This window comes from Ischnura elegans, chromosome 4, assembly GCF_921293095.1.
Source record: "Ischnura elegans chromosome 4, ioIscEleg1.1, whole genome shotgun sequence".
NCBI classification, from domain to species: domain Eukaryota; kingdom Metazoa; phylum Arthropoda; class Insecta; order Odonata; family Coenagrionidae; genus Ischnura; species Ischnura elegans.
Window position 1 is genome coordinate 42009415 of NC_060249.1, and position 21138 is coordinate 42030552.

Below are 21138 nucleotides of genomic sequence, written 5' to 3' on the forward strand. Positions count from 1 at the left end.
CGATAGAAGAACTATCGATAGAGATCGATTACTTATATCGTTCAGCAGACTGAGTTACATGCTCGTATGGAACTTAGGAAACCAACCGTGTGCAGAACGTAAACATTAGAATTAGTTATGATTCTCTGGTCTTCACCTGTGCGATTTGGTTTAGGAAAGAATAGGTAATCAAATTTGAAATAATGAATGGGATGTGGTGTTCAGTATTACCTTTCTAAATTCCCTAAACTAAATATTTAACCCATATGATGAGTGTAATCACCATCAACTTATATTTGGCGGTGCATTGTTACAGCAGGTGTGATGTGTGAAGTGTTTGGTTGATATTATTGTTCTGGGATAATGTATTGGACTGTGCATCTGGAAGGAGGACCTCGCCGAGTCAATCATGCTGCTGTGGCCGTTGGCGATCATATTTATTCATTCGGTGGTTACTGCACAGGAGAAAATTATCGACGGCAGAGGCCTATGGACGTTCATGTTCTAAATACCGGTTTGTTCTTTTTTTCTCATTTGGTATGACCAATTTAAAAAAAATAAACATTAACTGTCTGTCACATTATTATTAAGTAGTTGTCATTTTGCTGCTCTTGCAACGTTGACAGTGACTTCCTGAATGTAACGTCGCACTTTTGCCATTAACTTAGGGGTAGAATATTTAATAAGTGCTTATTCTCACTATCGTATTTTATTTGACAGTCAATTATCGCTGGACTGCTATTCCATTGATCAAACCTGACGACCCGCAAAGTCTTTGTGTACCCTATCAGAGATATGGACACACAGCAGTGTCCTATGGAGATAAAATATACGTTTGGGGTGGACGTAATGATGAAGCACCTTGTAATATTCTTTTTTGCTTCGATACAAGTAAGTCCATGAATATGTGTTCATTTGAAGTGTTAACTTTGTGCTGTTCTAGTATTATGACATAGTTTCCAACTTGTGCCTTTTCTTGTTGAGGCGCTGCCAATAGAAGGCTCCACGAATTGTCCTAGAGCTGATATAATGATGAAAAGCAGGCAAAATATTGATCCGTCGTGTTGTTCTGTCGGAGGCATTTTCAAAGTCAAATTTGAAACTGAAAATAATGAGCTAGAAAGTCATCAGAGGAAGGATCTGATCCTATTGGGTACTCAACCCAGCACCTCACCACTCTAACAACTCTTTCACTGTAACTCTCTCTTAAGTAATGGTGATAATTGAGTGGTGTTTGGCCTGAATCGTGAGACTGCAAATTAACTGAACAACATTATTTCATCATTGAAGAGGATGAATTGCTTGGATTCGAGATTTGCAGAATAGATATAAGTTTAAATTTCTGATAACATATATCAATTTTAATGTCTGTTAACAGCTTTAGACTATAAGCATTGTCTAGTCACTGATTGATTGAAACCCAAACAGTGTTTTAATACTTTTATTTTCATGAAGAAACTTTGAAATGGAGTTGTCCCAAAGTTCATGGAATTATTCCCGGTGCTCGAGATGGTCACTCTGCCTGTGTGATTAGGCATTCTATGTATATATTTGGAGGATTTGAAGAGGAAATTGATAGGTTTTCCCGGGATGTTCATGCTCTGAACTTGGAAACAATGGAATGGAGATACATCATCACAAAAGTAAGGTTATTCTGTTATTCTAAGTTAAATTATATTAGATGATGGTTTAGTTCAGTTCTTTGTTCCACCATTTCTTGAACTTGAGCTGGAAATGAAACTATAGCCGAAAAAAAACGATACCAAAATAATTTGCATGAAACCCAATCTGATAAAATTTATAGAGGGTAGATATTTTACATTTCATTCTTTAAATAATGTGATATTTTTTATCTAATCACTCTAGATAACCTGATGTGTTATTTTAGGGAGTATATGTTATTCCCTAAAGAATGCACTCATTTTAGCTCTTGAAAATTAAGCCATGAAAATGAAACAATTAAGTGCAGGATCAGAAAGCTGATTCCGGTAACAAAATTGGAATTGGGCGGACAAAAAAATTGGACCCATCCATTTACGGGCTATGATTATAATGAATGCATAAAACATGTTTTATGGGATTCTCACAATTATATAATTAATGATTATTAGAATCAGTGGAGTAAAGAAAGCTTGTAGTATTTTTGGTAGTAAATAATGTGCGAGTCATTTCAGCTGGGAACTGGGAACTTTTTCCTTCTTTTTTAACTCTTATTTCAGATCCTGTCCAAAATCCAATTTTAGTCCAAAATCTCATTTTCCTTTGTAACGCATTAAAAATACAAGAAGTTTTTTGTGTTCGTAAAATTTTGATATCAAAATACCAACTTGCTGTATTACTGATCAAAAATTTGACCAGTGGATAAACCCCCCACCCCCAGAGCTCAGAGAAATTTTTAAGTTTAATCAGTTTTGCTTAATTGAATAAATATTACTTATGTAATAGTGTAAGAATAAATAAAATATCTCTTAGAAGCCCATAAAACTCACCATTTTAACTATTCATCTTTAAAAAATTTTGGGGGAGGGCCCCTGCTAACCCTGGCGGGTATTCCATACCCCCAAACTCCTCTGTATTAGTTGCGCCTAAAACCCCCCTAGCCTTAATTCCTACCTGTGCCCTTGAATTTGATGGTATCAAGGACAGGAAAGGAAATAAAATTTAAGGATTAGTAGCTGTACTACTCACAAAATTCAACAAATCATATGAGCATACTTTACAAACACACTTGTCCAGGAAAAGCACTCACGAAGAAAATCATGAACTACGGCACATACTGTTACTTCACAAATCATATTATCACAAATTTTTAACACAATTGCCTAGGGCTATTACTCACAAATAAAATCAGGAGCGACGACACCTACCTTATTCACAAATGAAAATACACACACATAGCAAACGCAATTAATAAGTAAGGGCGAAACATCAGGAGCAACGACACATATAACCGAACGCCACTATTTTTATTACAGTACTCCCCTTTTTGTTTGTTTTGTGTCGTCAACCAGAATCGTTGCCCATTATCACATTACTCTCATTGTTTCTTCATGTCGTTTACAAGAATTTTTACCATGATAAAGAGAGTCAGAGGAGCCTGTAGGATGTACGCCGTCAGGTGCTATGAAAATACACTAGACAGAGATAGGTGTTTACTGTATTCATCCATTTGGTAATAGTTCTGTCCTACTTTAGGATGATGAGTAATTTTTATTCATTAGCCTATGCCTGACGAAGGAAGCTATCTTATTCAACTGTACGTATCTTTTTTTCAAGGGAAATCCACCATCTTACAGGGATTTTCATGCAGCATCAGCTGTTGGCACGAAGATGTATATTTTTGGTGGTAGAGGTGATGTGCATGGTCCTTATCATTCTCAGGAAGAGGTTTACAGTAATGAAATAATTTACTTAGAAACTCTTACTTCTACGTGGCACTGCCCTGCAACTACGGGTAAAATTCCACCTGGACGTAGAAGTCACTCTGCATGTGAGTATAAGTTGGTGCCGTGCATTGTATTTATAACCCATTATATGTGTATGTATTATTGTAGTCATTTAAATTTAATTAATGGTCATATTTTAAAAAATGTTGTATTGCTGAGAAGATGCAAAAATATCATTCCTAAACATTAGCTGGAGGCTATGGCAAAACGCTGCCTCAAAGGTGCCTGCCACACGCCCCCCGACTCCCTACCAACAGCCGTGCCACACGTTCCTTGATTCACACGACACTACTTAGTCCCATGGATCTCCTCTCCTTCCCCTTACATGCTGGCAGAGTTGATCTAGCATGAGTAATAATGACAAGCTGAGGGTCATGCGATTCATTATTCAATGTAATTTTATAAAAAAGTACACTTTAAGCGAAAAGAGGGAGGGAAACTTGGATTTTCACGAGGTAAATATGTTAACACTTTACGTACCGGGGTAAGCTAATGTTTAGAATATGACTTCATTCAATAAAATGTTATGATGCATCAATTCATTATGAATAACGAACAACAACTGAAAATGTACTAATGAATACGTATTGTACGCTTTAAAATTGTTTAGGTTAACGCGCCTAAATGACAAGATTTTTCGTTATCCATCCGGAACGTTCGGGAAAAAAAATGACGAGAATTCTCGCCATCTGTACGCAATGTGTTTAAACAACTGTATGAGATCTGTTGCTTTTCATGTCTAGGAATCAAAGTGGACATCTTGTCATCGGGAAAACTTTTGCGTTAACGTGTTATCTAGATTGAAAAACTCAACATTCAAAATGGGCCCTATAGGCACCTCAGGCACAGCTATCCTGCGTCACACAAACCTTAAACTTTATTCTAAAATTTTCTCACAATTTCGCACAGTTTGAGACCATAAACTTTTAAATCGGATCATTTTGAAAAAATAAGTGCCGGCCTACTGCCCCATTCATGCTTGTTCTGAATGTTTCGAGTGGTGTCAAGGCAGGAGGTGGGACCTGTGATGCTAGGGATGTGGTATGGGGAGAGGAAGGTGGGCATTGCCATGTTTTCTCCAAAACTTTGGTGAGTGATTGGGAATGAAAGTACCTATGTCCCAAAAACACTCTTTCCACCTGCCACCCAGTCGCTCATTAAGATGGGTGAGAAGCCCAGCTAGATCCTCCATTGAAGGGATTAACCCCTTCCCATCCCTTTCACTTCCTGTTCGGATTTCTTATTTGGACCATTTTTGAGAGCCATTGAAGAGAATGCTGGTTACTCAGGAAGGGAAATTAAAAAGCATCAGTCATTACATTTGTTTGTAGTTATGACCTCTGACTTAACTTTGTGGAATATCCATGTTAAAAGAAGAAGTCACACCTGGTAATTTTCCATGATTATTTTTATTTTCTGACTTGTAAGGAGCTAACAAATACAATTTTTCGAGAACCTTATATTGTGCACTGGAAAAAAAGGTGGGATGGGTGGGATGCAATGGGTTTGAGCTCAAGTTTTGAGAAAATTACCAAGTGTGACTCTTTTCATTTAACGTAATGTTTGTTGGTCAAATTACTCAAGTCAACAAATGAAATTCATTCCCTGTGAATCATTCATATTAAAATGACTGGGTACACCAAGTATCAACGTTCATTTCTAATTATGTATTTCTGCAAAGGAATGGAGTTTCTTTTGCGGAATGTGAAGGAATGATGGTGAGGTCACGGAGAAAGGAATTAGGTTATTAGGCAAAAGCAGGTAATAGGCTAGAAAAGGAAATAGACAGGTAAAGATCATTACGGCACAACAAGCGAACGAAGGCAGCAGATATTTGGCAACACAGCTAACTTAGGTACTCATGAAGCATACACCATAGAAGTCTGAATGTGACTGAATTTCTTGGAGACTAGGCTCTGCCTATCGCATTTTGGTCGATTTTCAGCAAGTCTCGTTCCCTCTGCCCTCACCCCCCCAAAAAACTTAGACCTGTAGAACTGCCTTGCTATCGCTTTGAAATAAATTTCTAAATTTAAAATTCTAGCTATTTGTGTGTACTCATACAAATAGCTAGTTGGCATGAGTTTTTAGCCAGGTGATAAAGTCTATAGAGATGTCTTGAGGATTAATCAGGTGGGCTCCCTCTCCTGAAAACTGAGAAATTTATCCAGTTACATAATTTGCTGGGAATATTGATATATATCATATTGATCTTTCTTCTTACCATAAGCATGTTACTCAGAAGTCTGTGGTTCTTTGAAATTAAAGCTGATTGTAAGGAAAGCCACTAGAATTTCAAAGTTTATTATATTTGGAATATTATTATGATTGTATAATTCAATATAATACCACTATGTATATTAATTTAAATTTCCAAATTCTCTGACATACTTTGCCTTGACTCAAATCATTTAGTATGAAGGCTTAAATTTTCATGTAAATCATTATTTTCTCTTTTTTCAGTCGTGTACAGGAATAATATATACATATTTGGAGGCTATAATGGAATTGAAGATAGGCATTTTAATGATCTTTACTGCTTTGTACCAGGTAATTGTACTTAATAGGACAAATTTAAGGTGTAAGTTAAGATTTTTAATTGTTTCCACTTAAATTTGATGTTTCTCTGAAATGCATTTTTAACTTAGATATTGTAGATGTCAGAATGACAGTAGAGCTTGAGTTATTCATGGCTTGGTTTATTAACCATTGTATTATCTGCCTATCACCTACCTAATTGATTCTTCTGCCCCAACTCTCATTTTCTTACCCTTCCTCTGCTCATAACAATATCACCTTTTTATCAATGGGAAGAGAGTAAAAAGTTTAGAGAAAGAATGACACCAAAACCAGTGTAAAAACACCGGGGAAACTATCTGGAATGGAAGACTGTTCTCTTTCTATTATTATCTGCTGAAGCTTTAGACAGAATTAGGATTAATAATTTAAGCTCTACTTTATTTTTTAATGCAAATATTCACCAGGAATGATCAACTGTCACTGTCTATGCAAGCTTTGACTTCATACCTTATACTTTGATATTTTTTCTCTTTGTTATTTTTAATATAACGAGTGTGATGCGCCTGCTCCCAGCTCTTTTCAATGCAGGTCCACAGAGGGATAGGCGCGTTTCTAATTTTAAAATGTAGAAAAAAAAGGCAGAGTCTTATGTGCAACTTTAATTGGAATGTTCATGTACAAATTCAGGTCAGAGGACCTCTTTAACACTAGAAGGACGGCAGGGGTCATTTGACCCATTTTCAGAATTCAAATATATTTTTCTCTTATTAAAATATTTTTTTTAATTTTGAAACTTTTTGACTTTGTTCATTTTGGTCTATATTTTGATAAATTAGTGAAAATTCAACAATAATGTTTTGAATTAAATTTTTATGACGTGTTATACCTAGAAGGACGGCTAGGGGTCATTTGACCCACAACTGGTTTTCGCGCTAATTTCTTGCCCGTGGGCACTTTAGTGCCATGTATATCATATAATCAGCAAGAGGCTAGTGTGTTAGATGATTTTCTTCATTTTTAATCTGGAAGTACCCGGTTCAATGCCAGTTTTGTCCCGAGGGCTCCTATCTGTATTCGAAAGCCTAGGCATAGCGACTTGTTGTGCACAATCTTTCGATATTTTTGAGCAGCAAAGGTAAATAAAACCTTTTCAATCCTTGATTTGCGTAAATTCATGTAATTATGATATTTTAATTATGTTTTATTTATTGTTCACTGATTATTGTACTACCCACATCGGAAAATCTTCACGTATCCCAAGAATAGTTTTCCGTCGTCCAAGATTCAGAGCTCTGAGAGACATTATTTTCAATATCGACTCATCAGGTTTACGAATAAATTTCATTTTTCTGGCCTGACGGCACTGTCACTTGACTTAGCCCCTTAGCCGTGTGTCCAGCATTAGTGCCACCTGACCCCGTCTGGGTTTGCGGCGGGGTGACTGCACGCTGCGTCCTGGGGTGAATTCCTGTCTCTTTTTGAGAGAGCGGAGGAATTGGGTGGACTGAAAAATTCTACTGTAATTACTACCCAAGGAATCCGCACGTAAGTCGGAGAAGAAGCATTGCTGCAAGTTCCTGGAAGATACGAATCAAGATACGGTAGGCGGTTGAGTCCCTGCCTTTCGAACGGCAAATACCGTTACTTCTGAAAATTTTGTCCTTTTGTGTGAATTTCTAATGCTCCCCAGCTCTCTTTACCTCCAATGCAACCAGAGAAGATTTTACCATAATGCGCTTTCGTTTGTAGATTTTTTCATGCGTATAAGTAGCGAGTTGAGGAAGAAAGTAAGAAGACGAGAAATATATCAAGAGAAGAGAATCGTCGCGATTCAAATAGCTGTAGGAAATATTGAAGATCAGTCTAGCAGTGAATCGTAAACATCAGTTCATGGACATTCTGACCAATCCATCAACATCTGCGTGTGATGAAGCAACGAAGTCCAAGATAGTGAATCCGATGGCGACTTTGGCGTGATAGCAAATGCACAGCTCTATCCAACAAAATGCAGCCGTCCTTTTATGAGATAAATTCCAAATAAACGAGAAAAATTTTGAATCGAGTACTTGGTTTTGACAGATGTGAAATGAAAATACAGCCTAAATGAATTTCCATATTGTGGCAAAGATGATGATTGGCCATCAAATCAAGCGTTGGGGAAATAAATAGTTACGAAAGTGACCGTAACATACAAGAATTCAGGAATAAATGTAACTTGTAACAATTATTTTCCATCCATCCAGCTGGCAGGAAGTCATAAAAAAATAGAAAACTTCTCTTGCATGGACGATCTGAAAAAAACAGGCGTGACGACATATCCATGACCCCTAAAATAGCCATGCAATTCATTCAACGCGAGTGTTCAAAAATACCATAGGCCATACTCTTACGTAGAATCAGGCAAACTAGAACAATAATGTACCTTTACTCAGCAGCATGATCTCAGACAACATTATTTCCGAAACGAATAAAAGAATACCAGAGACCATCCTATTTCATAATGAAAACAAAGCGGGAGTAGATACGATGGATAGCATGTATCAATTTATTTACACGTCTCCAAATCCAACAGCCATATCTCCATGGGCACAAAAAAGAAAAAGATGTCAAATACCATCAAATTGAATCATTGCACGAATTTCCTTTCCATTTTCCAAATTTCTTTTCATGTGCAAATGGCTGGTGTCCTAACACCCCCTGCCACACGCTTTAAAGCGGCTCGCTGGTTAGTGTGTAGATTTAGATGTAGATGAATAAATCGTCCAATGGACACATTTAGCGCAAAAAAATATTATGTGGAAACAGCGCTGAAAAAATACTGTCTGTCTGAGATTTACAACAAAGTAATAAGTTTTAAAAAATTTTATGCAAATTTTGTAAACCCAGGACCCCTATTGTTTAAACATGTAACACAACTTTTGTATTGAGTGTATGTATTTTCATTATTTGATTTGCAATTGACTACTACATATGGTTTAATTCATGATTCTTTAAAATAAATGTTATTAAATTTTAACGATGGAAATAATATTTAATACTGTTAAATAATGTTTTTAATGAACTGATTCAACAATTATTATGATAAAACTGAATATTGGTTGAAAATTAGGCGTTTTATTACAAAATACATTTTAGGGGTCAAATGACCCCTAGCCGTCCTTCTAGGTAGCGCGAAACTCCCGTCCTCCTAGTGTTAAACACAACATTGGAAGTACCTAATTACACTATCCTCTGTTAAACGCATGTGATGACTTATACTTACGTATCAACAGAAGACTTGAATGTGGAATCAGCCGCATTTTGATAAAAGTAATTTAAATAATACGAGATATTGTTCCAATTCTGAACGATTTTTACCTCTACTGTCCTTAGGGACATATTTGTCTGAGACTGTATCTCAGAAAGAGATATTGTTTTTAGATATATTTTTTTTTTTTGGAATCTACGCATCCATATCAGCCTAAAAACATATTTTGTTATACAATTTAATGGCTGAAATCCTTGTGAACCTTAAAGGGTTAATCCTCTGAGATTTTTACCTAATCTTTTTTTCAGATTCAAATCATTGGATACAAATTAAAACACAGGGAAAGCGGCCATGTGAAAGGAGAAGGCAATCTTGTTGTGTGGTTGGTGATAGAGTTTTCCTTTTTGGAGGCACAAGGTATGAGTTAAAGTTTTTGTACATTCTTCTCATTCTCCTTTTCTTATCAGATTTTATTTCAAAAAATGTAGTCTTTTGATTATTTGATAGGCTCTTCATTCCCTGAGCATTAGATTTAATTATCTGAATATTTTGAACGTAGGTTTTCGCAGCGAGGGGCATCGTTGATAACGGCTTCCGGGTGCAGCTGCGTGTTGCGCTTTGTCGTGCAAGCTTTCGCGACCGTTGCAGGATGCATCATCAGGCGATGAATGAAATTACGGAATTCGGTGGTCAATTAATATACCTGTCCACCTCCCCCATCCACCGGAGTAGTGGGGGAGGAGGGCGGAGTTGACGTCAGCAGAACTCTCACCCCTGTCCTTGAGCGACGAGCGGACTCTTATGGTGGCATATGGGATGGGATATCGCCAGGCAAGAATTCCGAATAAACGCCTACCTGAAGACTGCGCGGAGAGAAGAGAGAAAAACAAGCCAGTGGCCTATGCCACCATCCCATACGTCGTGGGAACGTCTGAGAGAATTTCGCGTGTGCTGAGAAAAGCAGGCATCGTGACACGCCACAGAGCATTAAAGAAGATGAGCGACTTGTTTCCATCTGCCAAGGACCGACTACATCCCCTCAACGTGGAAGGCGTTTATAGAATCCCGTGCTCATGCGGGAAATCTTACGTTGGGCAGACAGGGCGCTCCGTGACTTCTCGTCTCAAAGAACACAGCCGAGCGATATTACATTGTGACACGGAGAAGTCGGTGATAGCGGAGCATGCTTACTCGGAAGATGGACATCGAATTTTAATCGACGAGACGCAGGTGTTAGCCCAAGAAAAATTCTATCATCGACGACTAATTCGGGAGGCTATTGAAATTGAAAAATGCCCCCAAAATTTCAACAGAGTGGACGGCGTTAAACTCAGTCAGACGTGGAAAACGATTTTCCGAAAGAGAAGACGACGAATATGTTACCAACAAGGTTATTCCCTAGATAAGAAGAGTCCGCTCGTCGCTCAAGGACAGGGGTGAGAGTTCTGCTGACGTCAACTCCGCCCTCCTCCCCCACTACTCCGGTGGATGGGGGAGGTGGACGAGTATATTAATTGACCACCGAATTCCGTAATTTCATTCATCGCCTGATGATGCGTCCTGCAACGGTCGCGAAAGCTTGCACGACAAAGCGCAACACGCAGCTGCACCCGGAAGCCGTTATCAACGATATCTGAATATTTGTTGGCTGGCATTAGATTTATTTGTTGGCTGATATATGAGGGCTTCTCTCTGTTGACGCATTGGTTTGTAGACGTATCAAATGCAAACAATTTTAATTATGTTCTTTAGTTTCATAGTCTTTATTCAGTAAACTCCCGAATATCTGGGCTAAAGATGGGGTGAGGCAGTTCGAATAATCGGAAAACATGGGCTATCCAAACTTTCAAAAAGTTGTATTCTGAAATGGAACGTACTTGGCAGAAGGTTAATTGTGGTGTTTGGGGCCCCTGTCTATAGGCACCAAGGAGGATAAATATGGAGTTGGCACATTGGTTCTATAATTTATGTAAGTGTCTGGTCACCTCTTAAAGGCCCCTAAACCTTTCTCCCTATGTACTTAATCAATCTATTTTTGTGTTCTTAACCCTCTCAATTGTATCCTTCTTCATGAGGTACTGGCGAGAAATGCGGAGGGTATTTTCTTAAAATGTAGCAACTAGAAAAAAAACAATACAAAGCTATTTTATTACATATCCATGAGAAATTTTTTAAAAATAATTTAGGCTAAGCTGGTTAGTATTGACAAAATATTTTTACGCTTACTGAAATAAAATATATCAATGTAATAAGTTAATGCAAATTAAATAATGTACTACGTAAGAGCCGATATATTGGCCTGCCGCACTTTTTGCCGGAGCGGCAAAAGCCGATAATTAGCCACACTATAAAGGTTAACCATCATCTCCATTTTTGGTCTGTGAGGATAGTGCACAATATTTTATTTTGATTTTACAGTAGGTGTAACAGAGGCCAGTTAATTTTTACAAATTGAGTTTTAATCTTGTTTAGTTGATATTGGATACATATTTGTGTTGGTTCTTATTGAAAATTACTATCTCAATGTATATCCAAAACCAAACTCTGAAAAAGTCTTCATTCCAGTTGTCTCCACAGTAAATGCAATGATAACTTACCTGCATCATACGCAATCTAATGAAATAATCAATTTCTTTCTTTTCTTAGTCCATACCTTGGTCCACAACTGCCAATGGCTCCTGATAATGAGGATATGCCCCTAGATGGATTAGATTCTAAGTTAATGGACCACAGTGATCTTCATGTATTAGACTTTGGTAAGATTGTGCTATACTGTGACTACGAAATTTTGAAATTTATGAATTCAACATGTGCCTGAAAGTGTTTCATATTATTTCTTTTTTCCCAACAGTTCCTACCTTAAAAACCTTATGCCTGCAAGTTGTGATAGATAAACGTTTAGAGGACAGTTGGCTTCCCAGAGATTTAAGGTAAGCATCACAAGCCTTAGTTTAAATAAATGAGGTGATACTAGCTGTATAAAAACATATAATGAATTTCACCCTCCTGGATAACTACCTAGTTTCTAAATTTGGTGGCAATTAGAGAGTTGTGTAATTTTGAAACTTTGTTCTGGTGGTATGGTATCTTGAGGTTCTCACTGGTGAACTTAGAACTATGAATCATCTATTTTTATCTGTAGCCAGCCTATGAGTTTTGTGTGTTAGAAGAATAATTATTTCATTGATCAGTTTTGTTGTCCTTATGTGCCATATTTCCAAACTCTTGGTAAATTCTTGCAAAAGATCCACAGAGAAAAAATCATCCGCCTTGACCGGGATTCGAACCCGGATCCCCTGATTTCTGGTCGAGTGCTTTAGCCAGTTGAGCTAGTGAGGCGTCATCCTTCCCTGTGGATATTTTTGGTGGTAAATTGACTCCACTCAGCAGGTCACCAATGAAAGAAATTTTCTCCTTCCTAGGCATGTGGTCAAATACCACGTACCAAAGTACTATGTTGCCAAATGGCGTAATCAAGAGGAGAACAGGTGCACTGTACAGAATGAGAATTCATTATAACCATGGACATGATGAAGTACACTTAGAGTAAATCTAGGAATGTAGACAGCTGTTGACCCAAGTGGACAATACAAAAGTCTTAGAAAAGCTTAGTACCCCTTTCGACACATTCATTGCATATCTTCTGTCACTGGCTTATAATGTTAAAGCTCTCCAGTGGAGGCTATAGTCTATTCACTTGATGTCTTCAGGTGAGATTTCGTGAGAGCGCGGACACTCTCGGATGGCTTCACTGATAGGGGAAGGGTAGTACCGAGGGAGAGAGGAGGAGCGAACATAACGTTGCTAAATGTACATAGCCGCCCTACTTTTATTTTGGCCCCAGCACCAAGACAATATACCTGCTCATTTGGAAGGCATTGGGGATTATCCTTTCACAGAAGCCCTTGACATTGCCAGTTACCGAGCTGAATGAGGCACCGTTGGTGGAAGGCATACTTAGTCACATGCAAAGAGAACGCATGAGGTGTGGCAACACTGCTCCACGAGCAGATTCACGATGTTCACTTGGCAGAGGTCTGAGGGCAACTCATGGAGGACACACCTACTGTTTGCTGGTTGGCAAAGGCAAAGTCACATGTCGAGAAATATCACCCCCCCTCATCTCCACTTGCTTTGGCCACACCAGCTCACCCACAGAGATAAAATGAACAGAGTATAGGCATTGTGGATTAGGCAATAGGGTGTAACCACCAATTTAAAATGGGACCCCCTATCAACTTTTAAGATCTGTCTTTAGTGGAAGCCTCAGCATGTACAAATTAATCATGGGTTAATATTTTTTGTGTACACCAAGGTATAATCTTGAATAGGATATGAATTTCATACCATTGGTACTAAGAAAACTTTATTACACGTTTGCTATAATTTACTATGCATAAAGTATACGGAAAAGAGCATCAGCTCTATAGAAATTTTGATTCATGACTTTTTCAAAACTGATCAAGGATCATTCACAAGCAATGGGTTTGCTTGTTTTGGAGAATCTCTATTGTCAGCAATGCCACTCCTAATATATACCCACTCCTCTTCACTATGGCAATTAGGTAGGCTAGTTATCCCCGAGGCTAGTGAGTCTCACTCTGCTTCTCTAGGTCACATTCAGCTGTAGGCAGGATAGGGAGCAAAGCTTGACTGTGAGTTGTTGCGTAGAGAGTTCAGCATTAGAATAGAGCATGTTGACAGCTCTGAGTGGCACAGAGGGACAGACAACGTGAGGGCACAGTGGCAATAAAGACCTGAAGTGCTGTGTTGTACCATGTCTGCTTTCCACTTTGTTGTGCTAAGGCATTGTATCGTGAATTTCTATCTTTTTTCAAAATTTCAGGTGACTCTTAGGTTAATGCACCTTAGGTGAAAATATGCTGTATCCTATCCACATCCGCCCATCTTGTGTGTAACAAATCCATGATGTCAAATTTATGTTATCTAGTGAAAGGAGATGCTAATTTTCAAGGTTTTTTTGGGAACGATATCTGCTAAGCATTAAAAATTCTAATAAGTTGGCAAAAGACATCTATGACTACGATTGGGCACAGTTTATACCTTGCTCTATCTCACGATTTAACCAGAAAAGCTATTGCGAATCATCCTATCAGCTGGTATCAACAGAGCTAGCATTTATTTAATCTAGAGAGTCAATTCTGCTGTATTACTTTGTCAAATATTTATTCTTAAACACATCTTGTTATATCCTGCTTTAATCATTAATTTGTCCTTTGTTTGCCCTTACGAATATACTTCATGGCTTATAAGGATCAAATTTTATTATAAAAAACTTGTGTGGAAAAAATCCATCAGTAGGCCTTTCCTAAATAATATTCAAGAGGTATCTTTTGGCATTCAAGCATTATTTCTACATTTCTATAAATCATTGTGACTATGGTTGGCACTTGGGTAGTTAGAATTAATCCTTCTCCACAAAATTAATTTAATAAATCATCAAAAGCACAGTCAGGAGTCCCACTATATCAATATACAGCACATTTTAATCTAGTATGTCACTCTCCTGATGTCTGAATGTATATTTTTTTACAATGAGTACTTTTGCTTCCATTTAAATCAAGTGTTACCTTTAAATTTACCCAAAGGGCAGGGATGGACTGGTTATCCAAGGGCTCCTTAAGCAACGTCCAAAGCCCTAATGGGCAAAAAAGAGTATGATGTGGAGAATGCTGTGTTAGATTTAAAGTCTGAAAACCTTAGAGTTAAATTGTAAAAAATTAACGAAAAATGAAGGGAGATGGGGCTCATCTATCTTGATAATAGGGTGGTTTCCTATTACTTTTTTATTGCCTAAATCGAAAGATTATTAGGTACTCCTGGAGTATGTATTTCACGCTTTTAGATTTTTAAATGACTATATCTATTTTTCGCGATTCAATGAAAAGTGAAAATTTTCAAGCGCGGGAAAACACGATGGCTAAGTATGAATGCCGGGAAAACTCTGTGTGACGTTGTTCTGGTTCCTGCTGCCGCAAGTTAGATGACCTTGGGGCGAGGCTCTGAGCGCTGATACGACACAGGATGGTAGCAGAGTACCATGCTAGCTGGTAGCGTTTGGCATGGTGGGTAACGAATCGCAATCAATGCCTTTCGTTTTCTTTAATGAAGGAAACTACCCTTATGTTCTATGTTGAGAGCATTTGACGAGCACAAGAAGAAAGATGGATGAGTTCTGCAGGGATCTTGCATGTTCTTTCATTTTACAGTTCAGATACTTGAAGGGTCCAAGGATAATGGAAGATGCTGAAAGAGCCCCAGGTTTCCTGAGTCTGTTTAGGCCCTCAGGTCCTGTGGCCTCTGGCATTTACCTCACGATTTTTAAGAGTTTTTAATCCACGCTGGTTAAATTCCATGAAAAAAGTGGACCCTGTAAGCATCTGCCAAAAATGTGATGTGTAAGCTTGAGTTTACACTTCTCTTATGGTTATAAGGAATGTGCTATGATGAAAAGTGAATATTTGTTTAAATAAAGTTCATTAATTTGACTTGTTTTTGGCTTTGCCACTTGGTTACACTCTTGCTTACTTTCTAATGTCTCAAATCCAAGTCATATATTCAGGTCATCATCAGGGCATATTATGGTGATTGTCTGGTCTGTGATAGAATATCATGTGCCTGGAAAGTAACATTATTTTTCCCTTTTTTTGTGTCCCAAACTGTACGTAATCAATGGCAAAGATTATTTTTAAATGTTCTGGACCATGTTTTACAGTATGGTGTAGGAGCATAATAGAAACAGGGATATGTTGATGGTATTTTCATATTTCTATTTATTTTAGGTGGGAATTGCAAGCAATGACCACTAACAACAACATAAGTCGTCCACTCAACAACACTGGCTAGAGACCTGTTTTTGATCCAGAGGATATTTAATTAAAAATAATGAGTAAATGTATTTTCAGTAATGAAGGATTATTTGGAGTGTTTTCAGATTTGTATTATCATTGTGTACTGAGAATGACTAGGTACTTGATGATAAATATTCTAAACATTTGAAAAAATTGTAAGTCATTTTTACTGATGATGATCTTCAGTGTCATGTTAATAACTTTGACACTCCTATGATAAAATCTTTAATTTATTTATTATGTGCTTCTTTTTTTTGTATTTCAGAATGAATCTTTTCCTTGCAATTGTACAGGATATCTCATATTTATTGTTTTCATATTGAGTTGTGTTATAAGATATTATATAACTTTTCAGAACTTACCTTTCTACGTATTTTTTGCAAATCATGTTACATATATTTATTCAATTTATCATTTTTAAGATTATGCTAAGGATGTGGAAATAATATTTTTATTTGAAAATTCCTTAAGACATCTTTAAAATTCCTAATGCTGCAGCAAATTTTTGTTTTGCATTATCTTGCCTTACCTCACAATTTTTCACTTAAAAAGTCTTGTATTCAGCTCTTTGGAGTAAAGTTGTTGCCAATGTGATTAAACTGAAGGATTCTTTGCTGGGTGTTTTGTTGCTTTGTTAGTTGCATTCATTTAACTCATGTGCAAAAGTTTGCCTTAAAAGTTGTTCTGTTTACCTTTACCACTAACGTAAGCCACTTTTTTTCATTAAGTTTTTCTAAACTGGGGTAGATGTATGATGAGAACTGCTTATCAACCAATTTTTAAGTAAAATTTGTTTTCAATTTATGTATGAGAAATAATTTTTGAAGTGATTGAAGTTCAATGGAAGGAGAAAATTTTCCAATCACGTTCTTTGACTGCATTTGCATGTCATATTCGCAGACTGAAGTTGCAAGTTTTTTGGAAAAGAGCTGAAGTATTACAAAAAATATTATTCTTTTTGAGAAATCCTGTTGTCATATTTTTGAGTATGTTATACCTAAGGAGATCAGTTCCATATTTTTGGTACCTAATCACAGTAGTTGTTTGTGGTACATTTATGCCACGTATGATTTCCTTTTCATTATTATAATAATCCGAAGCAAATATTTCATTATGGAAATCATGTTTGTCTCACTTATGTAAACATGCTTTACCTCCATTGGTTCATTTTTGGTGCAATTTTGGTTTCATGTTATCACACACACCAATGCTAATGTTGTCAAATAGGGTTAGGATTTACTTTTTCCTGTAACAATATGATATTTATTGCGCCTTAATCATGAGGCTGAAACTTGATGCTGTGTTAAAATTTGTCTGCCTGATTGTCATATCTGCAATGATCATCTGCTAGATGACAGCACGGGCAGTCCCCCTTAGAAAGCATTACAGGCACGTGGAATTCAACAATGTATTTATTTTATACTTTCATGGGTGTAACAAATTACAATACTTCTTTATGTTTTGCCTTGCTACTGTAGCAATTTCAACGATGACTTCAGTCCCCAATTTCTTGAACATCTTCCATTACTCAGGGGGACATTTCAAACACTCCAACAGATTATTCGAAGTTCACATACTCTAGAGATGAATTATTACCTAACTATTGTAAATACTTAATATTTGTAAGTACACTTGATCAACAATCATGAAATTGGTGAACATAATCAAATTGTACTGTAGTATTAACATTATTAATTGAACTCAGATCTGAACTTCTGAAAACTTATTGACACGTATAGGCAACAGGGTTTCTGGGTCCGGTCCAAAAATTATTGAAAAATGACCTGCCTGGAAATAAATTTTACTGCATTTTGGCGCTTAAAATTTGGGTTTCACTCGTAATCCCACGGGAAACATCACAATGGGGAAAATATTAGTACATATGCTATAAAATTTGTGTGAGAGTTTGGGTGAAGGATATATCCCCCACGTCCCCCCCAATAGTTACGCAAATTGACCAATTAATAGTTCAGATAAGCTTTCAATTATGCATAAATGTTGCTATTAAATTCAGTCACGTTCACCAATTACATGATAAATGGTCAATTATACTTACTATTACAGTACACTCCTGTTTATCCGGGATAATGATGGGGAGAGATGGCACGAATAATCGGAAAACACGGATAATCCAAACTTTCGCTTAAATGTCTAGCAATGTTCATAATTTACCTAAAATTAACTATAGATTATTATTGATGCATTTATTCCGTTATTTTAGAGCGATTCCCAGAATGAATGAGAGCTTTCTTTGCCAGTTCGCGATCTTGTTAGCGGAGCATGGTCGCGCACTGCGAGGCTTGGAAAACAGGAACACGGTGCTCCCGTGAATGCAGCTAGTGCGCGATCACTTCCATTTTATGAAGAGGAATCTTAGGGAAATAATAAGCACGGTTTATGCTGGCATTAATGCAGTAATTCCGATGATTTTGCGTCCGATTTTATTTTTTTAATTAAGACCACGGAAAAAATTGAGCGAGAGTAAACATCATGCACGGATAATCCACAACCCGGGTAAACCCCAGCTGGATAATCGGGAGTGTGCTGTATTTAGTAATTTTAATAGTTTGGTAATAATTCATTATACCATTTCAGATAACCATTATATGTAATAAGAAATCCACTGGAAAAATAGGAAAACTGATTTAAGTTTTACTTAATGCTTTGAGATAGTCCGAAAAGATTTGTTGTCAAAAATAAACTATAGCATAGCAATCTCATATTACAAAACTTTACCAGTATATATTCAGTTAAACTAAGAAAGGGTGGCCACCCAAGTACAGAAATAAAATTCTAGACTTATTCCAACTTATCCTTGGTACATTTTCATATTTTCCTGTTTATATTGCAATGAGTTTATAAAGTGTCAGTGCTACTTAATATGGGGAGAATAACCAAGCTATGCGGAAGATACCTCGGGATTGAATATTTATCTCAGCTAACATATCAATTGATTTGAAATGAATGTGATAAATCAAATCTTCCACATGAATCAATGAATGAATATTGAATAATGAGGTTCATTGTGATAATTACAAGAAATGCTAATTGCTAAGTTTTAAAAAATACCTGCGTGGGCAGTAAAATTACTGCATGTTCAACAATACACGTAATTTCAGGGCAATATGTAACTAATATATTATAATAAATGAAATCAGAAATTTCCTTATTTTCCCTAGAATTTTTCCTGCTAATTCTTGAATTTCTCCCCGATTTCTTGAATGGGTGGCTACTCTTCTTAGGAATTTAATTATATATTGTTATGGATCAGTTGCCATTAAAAATTATTCAATGGAATAAAGTATGTAATGACAACTCAAGAATGTACTACTTAGTACATTATTTGTGTTGCGTGATTTATATTTTGATGGAGTTGCCAAATTTTTGCATCCTCAATCCCCAATACATATTAGGTAAATGCCTTAATATTTATCATGCTGTTTGTCATCTCTTGTGAGTGAACAATCTGGCATCGCCATGAGAGTAACTTGTGCCTTTTACTGTCAGAAGTATGAAAGGTTTAATAATAACACCAAGAAAAGTATTGGTGGCTGAAAATGTAATGAATGTGCTAAATCAAAACACCAATAATTCATGTGTGTAAAATTTCTCATGTAGCTAAGAGTTAGTTGTAATCATGTCCCACCAGAAAAAAATTTCTATGAACCATTGGAAACATTATATCAAATTCAAATGCCTTTGCTTTTTAGTGTTAGGATACTAGTGAAGATTTTCAATTCACTTCAAATGAACAAAAAGGAGATCTATTCTTTCATGCAGATTTTATTTCCTTTCTTCCAGTAGTCTTTGATTACCATCTTTGGTGAAAGCTATTATGGAATATGTTGGTTAACTGATCATAGAGTCTTTAGAGGTCAGTTTTTCAGTTGATTGTAATAGACATGATCTTCCATCATGTACTCGACAGAATACTTAAGCCATTTCAGGTTTTGCCTTTGGCATCATGTTTCAAACCCCAAATACAAAATTTAGATTTTATGATGTAAATGTCTAATGAGATTCCCCTAAATTGTGTGTAATCTTATCTCTTCCTTCAGAGAACCCGTAATTTTCTCAGTTCATTAGTACCTCATAATCATCATCCCTTTCTTAACTTCTCACATAGTATAAAGTGCTCCTAATTTTAAGTATATTAGAATGCTTTGCTAAGAGAAATTTATGAAGACTTATTTTTATTTATATCCAACCAAGTTTAGTGCATGAGTTGATCATGGACAGGAACCCATGCTCTCCGTAAGAAGCCTGCGTCCCAAACAGCCAACCACTAACTCTGGCCAAGCTATTAATGCATTTTACACATACTTCACTGTATAAATGATTACTAATTTGATGAATTTTCTATTTGCCCTTAACCCTATAAACCTAAACTATTTTCAAAGAATGTATTTCCTTTATGAAATACATATTGTTTCAAGTGTACCTACCAGTTATTGACACCTAGTTTGCTATTTGTTATCTATCATGTAAATCAGGAGGTACTCTTGTCTTTCAGTGTATTGGTATCATTCAGCATGTTTATTACATACAGTGATTATTCTATCAACTCTGATGGTCATGAAAAGTGTTAACTGTGATTTAATTATATGTACTTTTAAAATATAACCCTGGATTTTGAATCAATTATATTTTAATCTGTGGTTTTTTTGGGCCTTACATTTCAATCCATAAATCTAATTGGTAGCCATTCCTCGTGGTGCTTTAATGTCTCATTGAATGTGTTAAACTCGCTATTATTTCATTCATGATTTGTTTATTTAACAATGAAGTTTGTCTGGGGTTTTCTTCTTAGTAAATAGATGCCTCATATTATGCTCAAATTTAAAAGATTAGGTGATCTGTAGCCTTGATGTAAATAGATTGTTGCTTTCATATTTGTTTTGTTACAAATAAAGTTTTATATTTACCTCTACATATACTAATTATATAATTTTTTAAATTTCTCTTTCTAAACCAGCATGATTGCACCCTTAGTAAAAAAAACATCATTGAGGGCCTAACTTTGTATAAATTAATGTGAAAGGGAGTACATACAATAATTTTAGTTCTCTACCAA

At 36.5% G+C, this 21138-nt stretch overlaps 1 protein-coding gene across 2 annotated transcripts; it reads left to right on the forward strand.

Annotated features, from left to right (window-relative positions):
- The first annotated feature begins 57 nt into the window (after positions 1-57).
- LOC124157358 (kelch domain-containing protein 3) lies at positions 58-20994 on the forward strand. Of its 2 annotated transcripts, none has more exons than XM_046532022.1 (10): positions 58-164; positions 296-493; positions 700-870; positions 1435-1622; positions 3256-3469; positions 5889-5975; positions 9501-9609; positions 11839-11948; positions 12044-12122; positions 15996-20994. In XM_046532022.1, exons 2-10 carry the CDS (start codon positions 343-345, stop codon positions 16057-16059), a joined length of 1173 nt encoding a protein of 390 aa, XP_046387978.1. In that variant the 5' UTR covers positions 58-164; positions 296-342; the 3' UTR covers positions 16060-20994. The 2 variants fall into 2 exon arrangements, with proteins under 2 accessions (XP_046387978.1, XP_046387979.1); XM_046532023.1 differs by having other exon boundaries at positions 67-164; positions 299-493.
- The last annotated feature ends 144 nt before the right edge of the window (positions 20995-21138 follow it).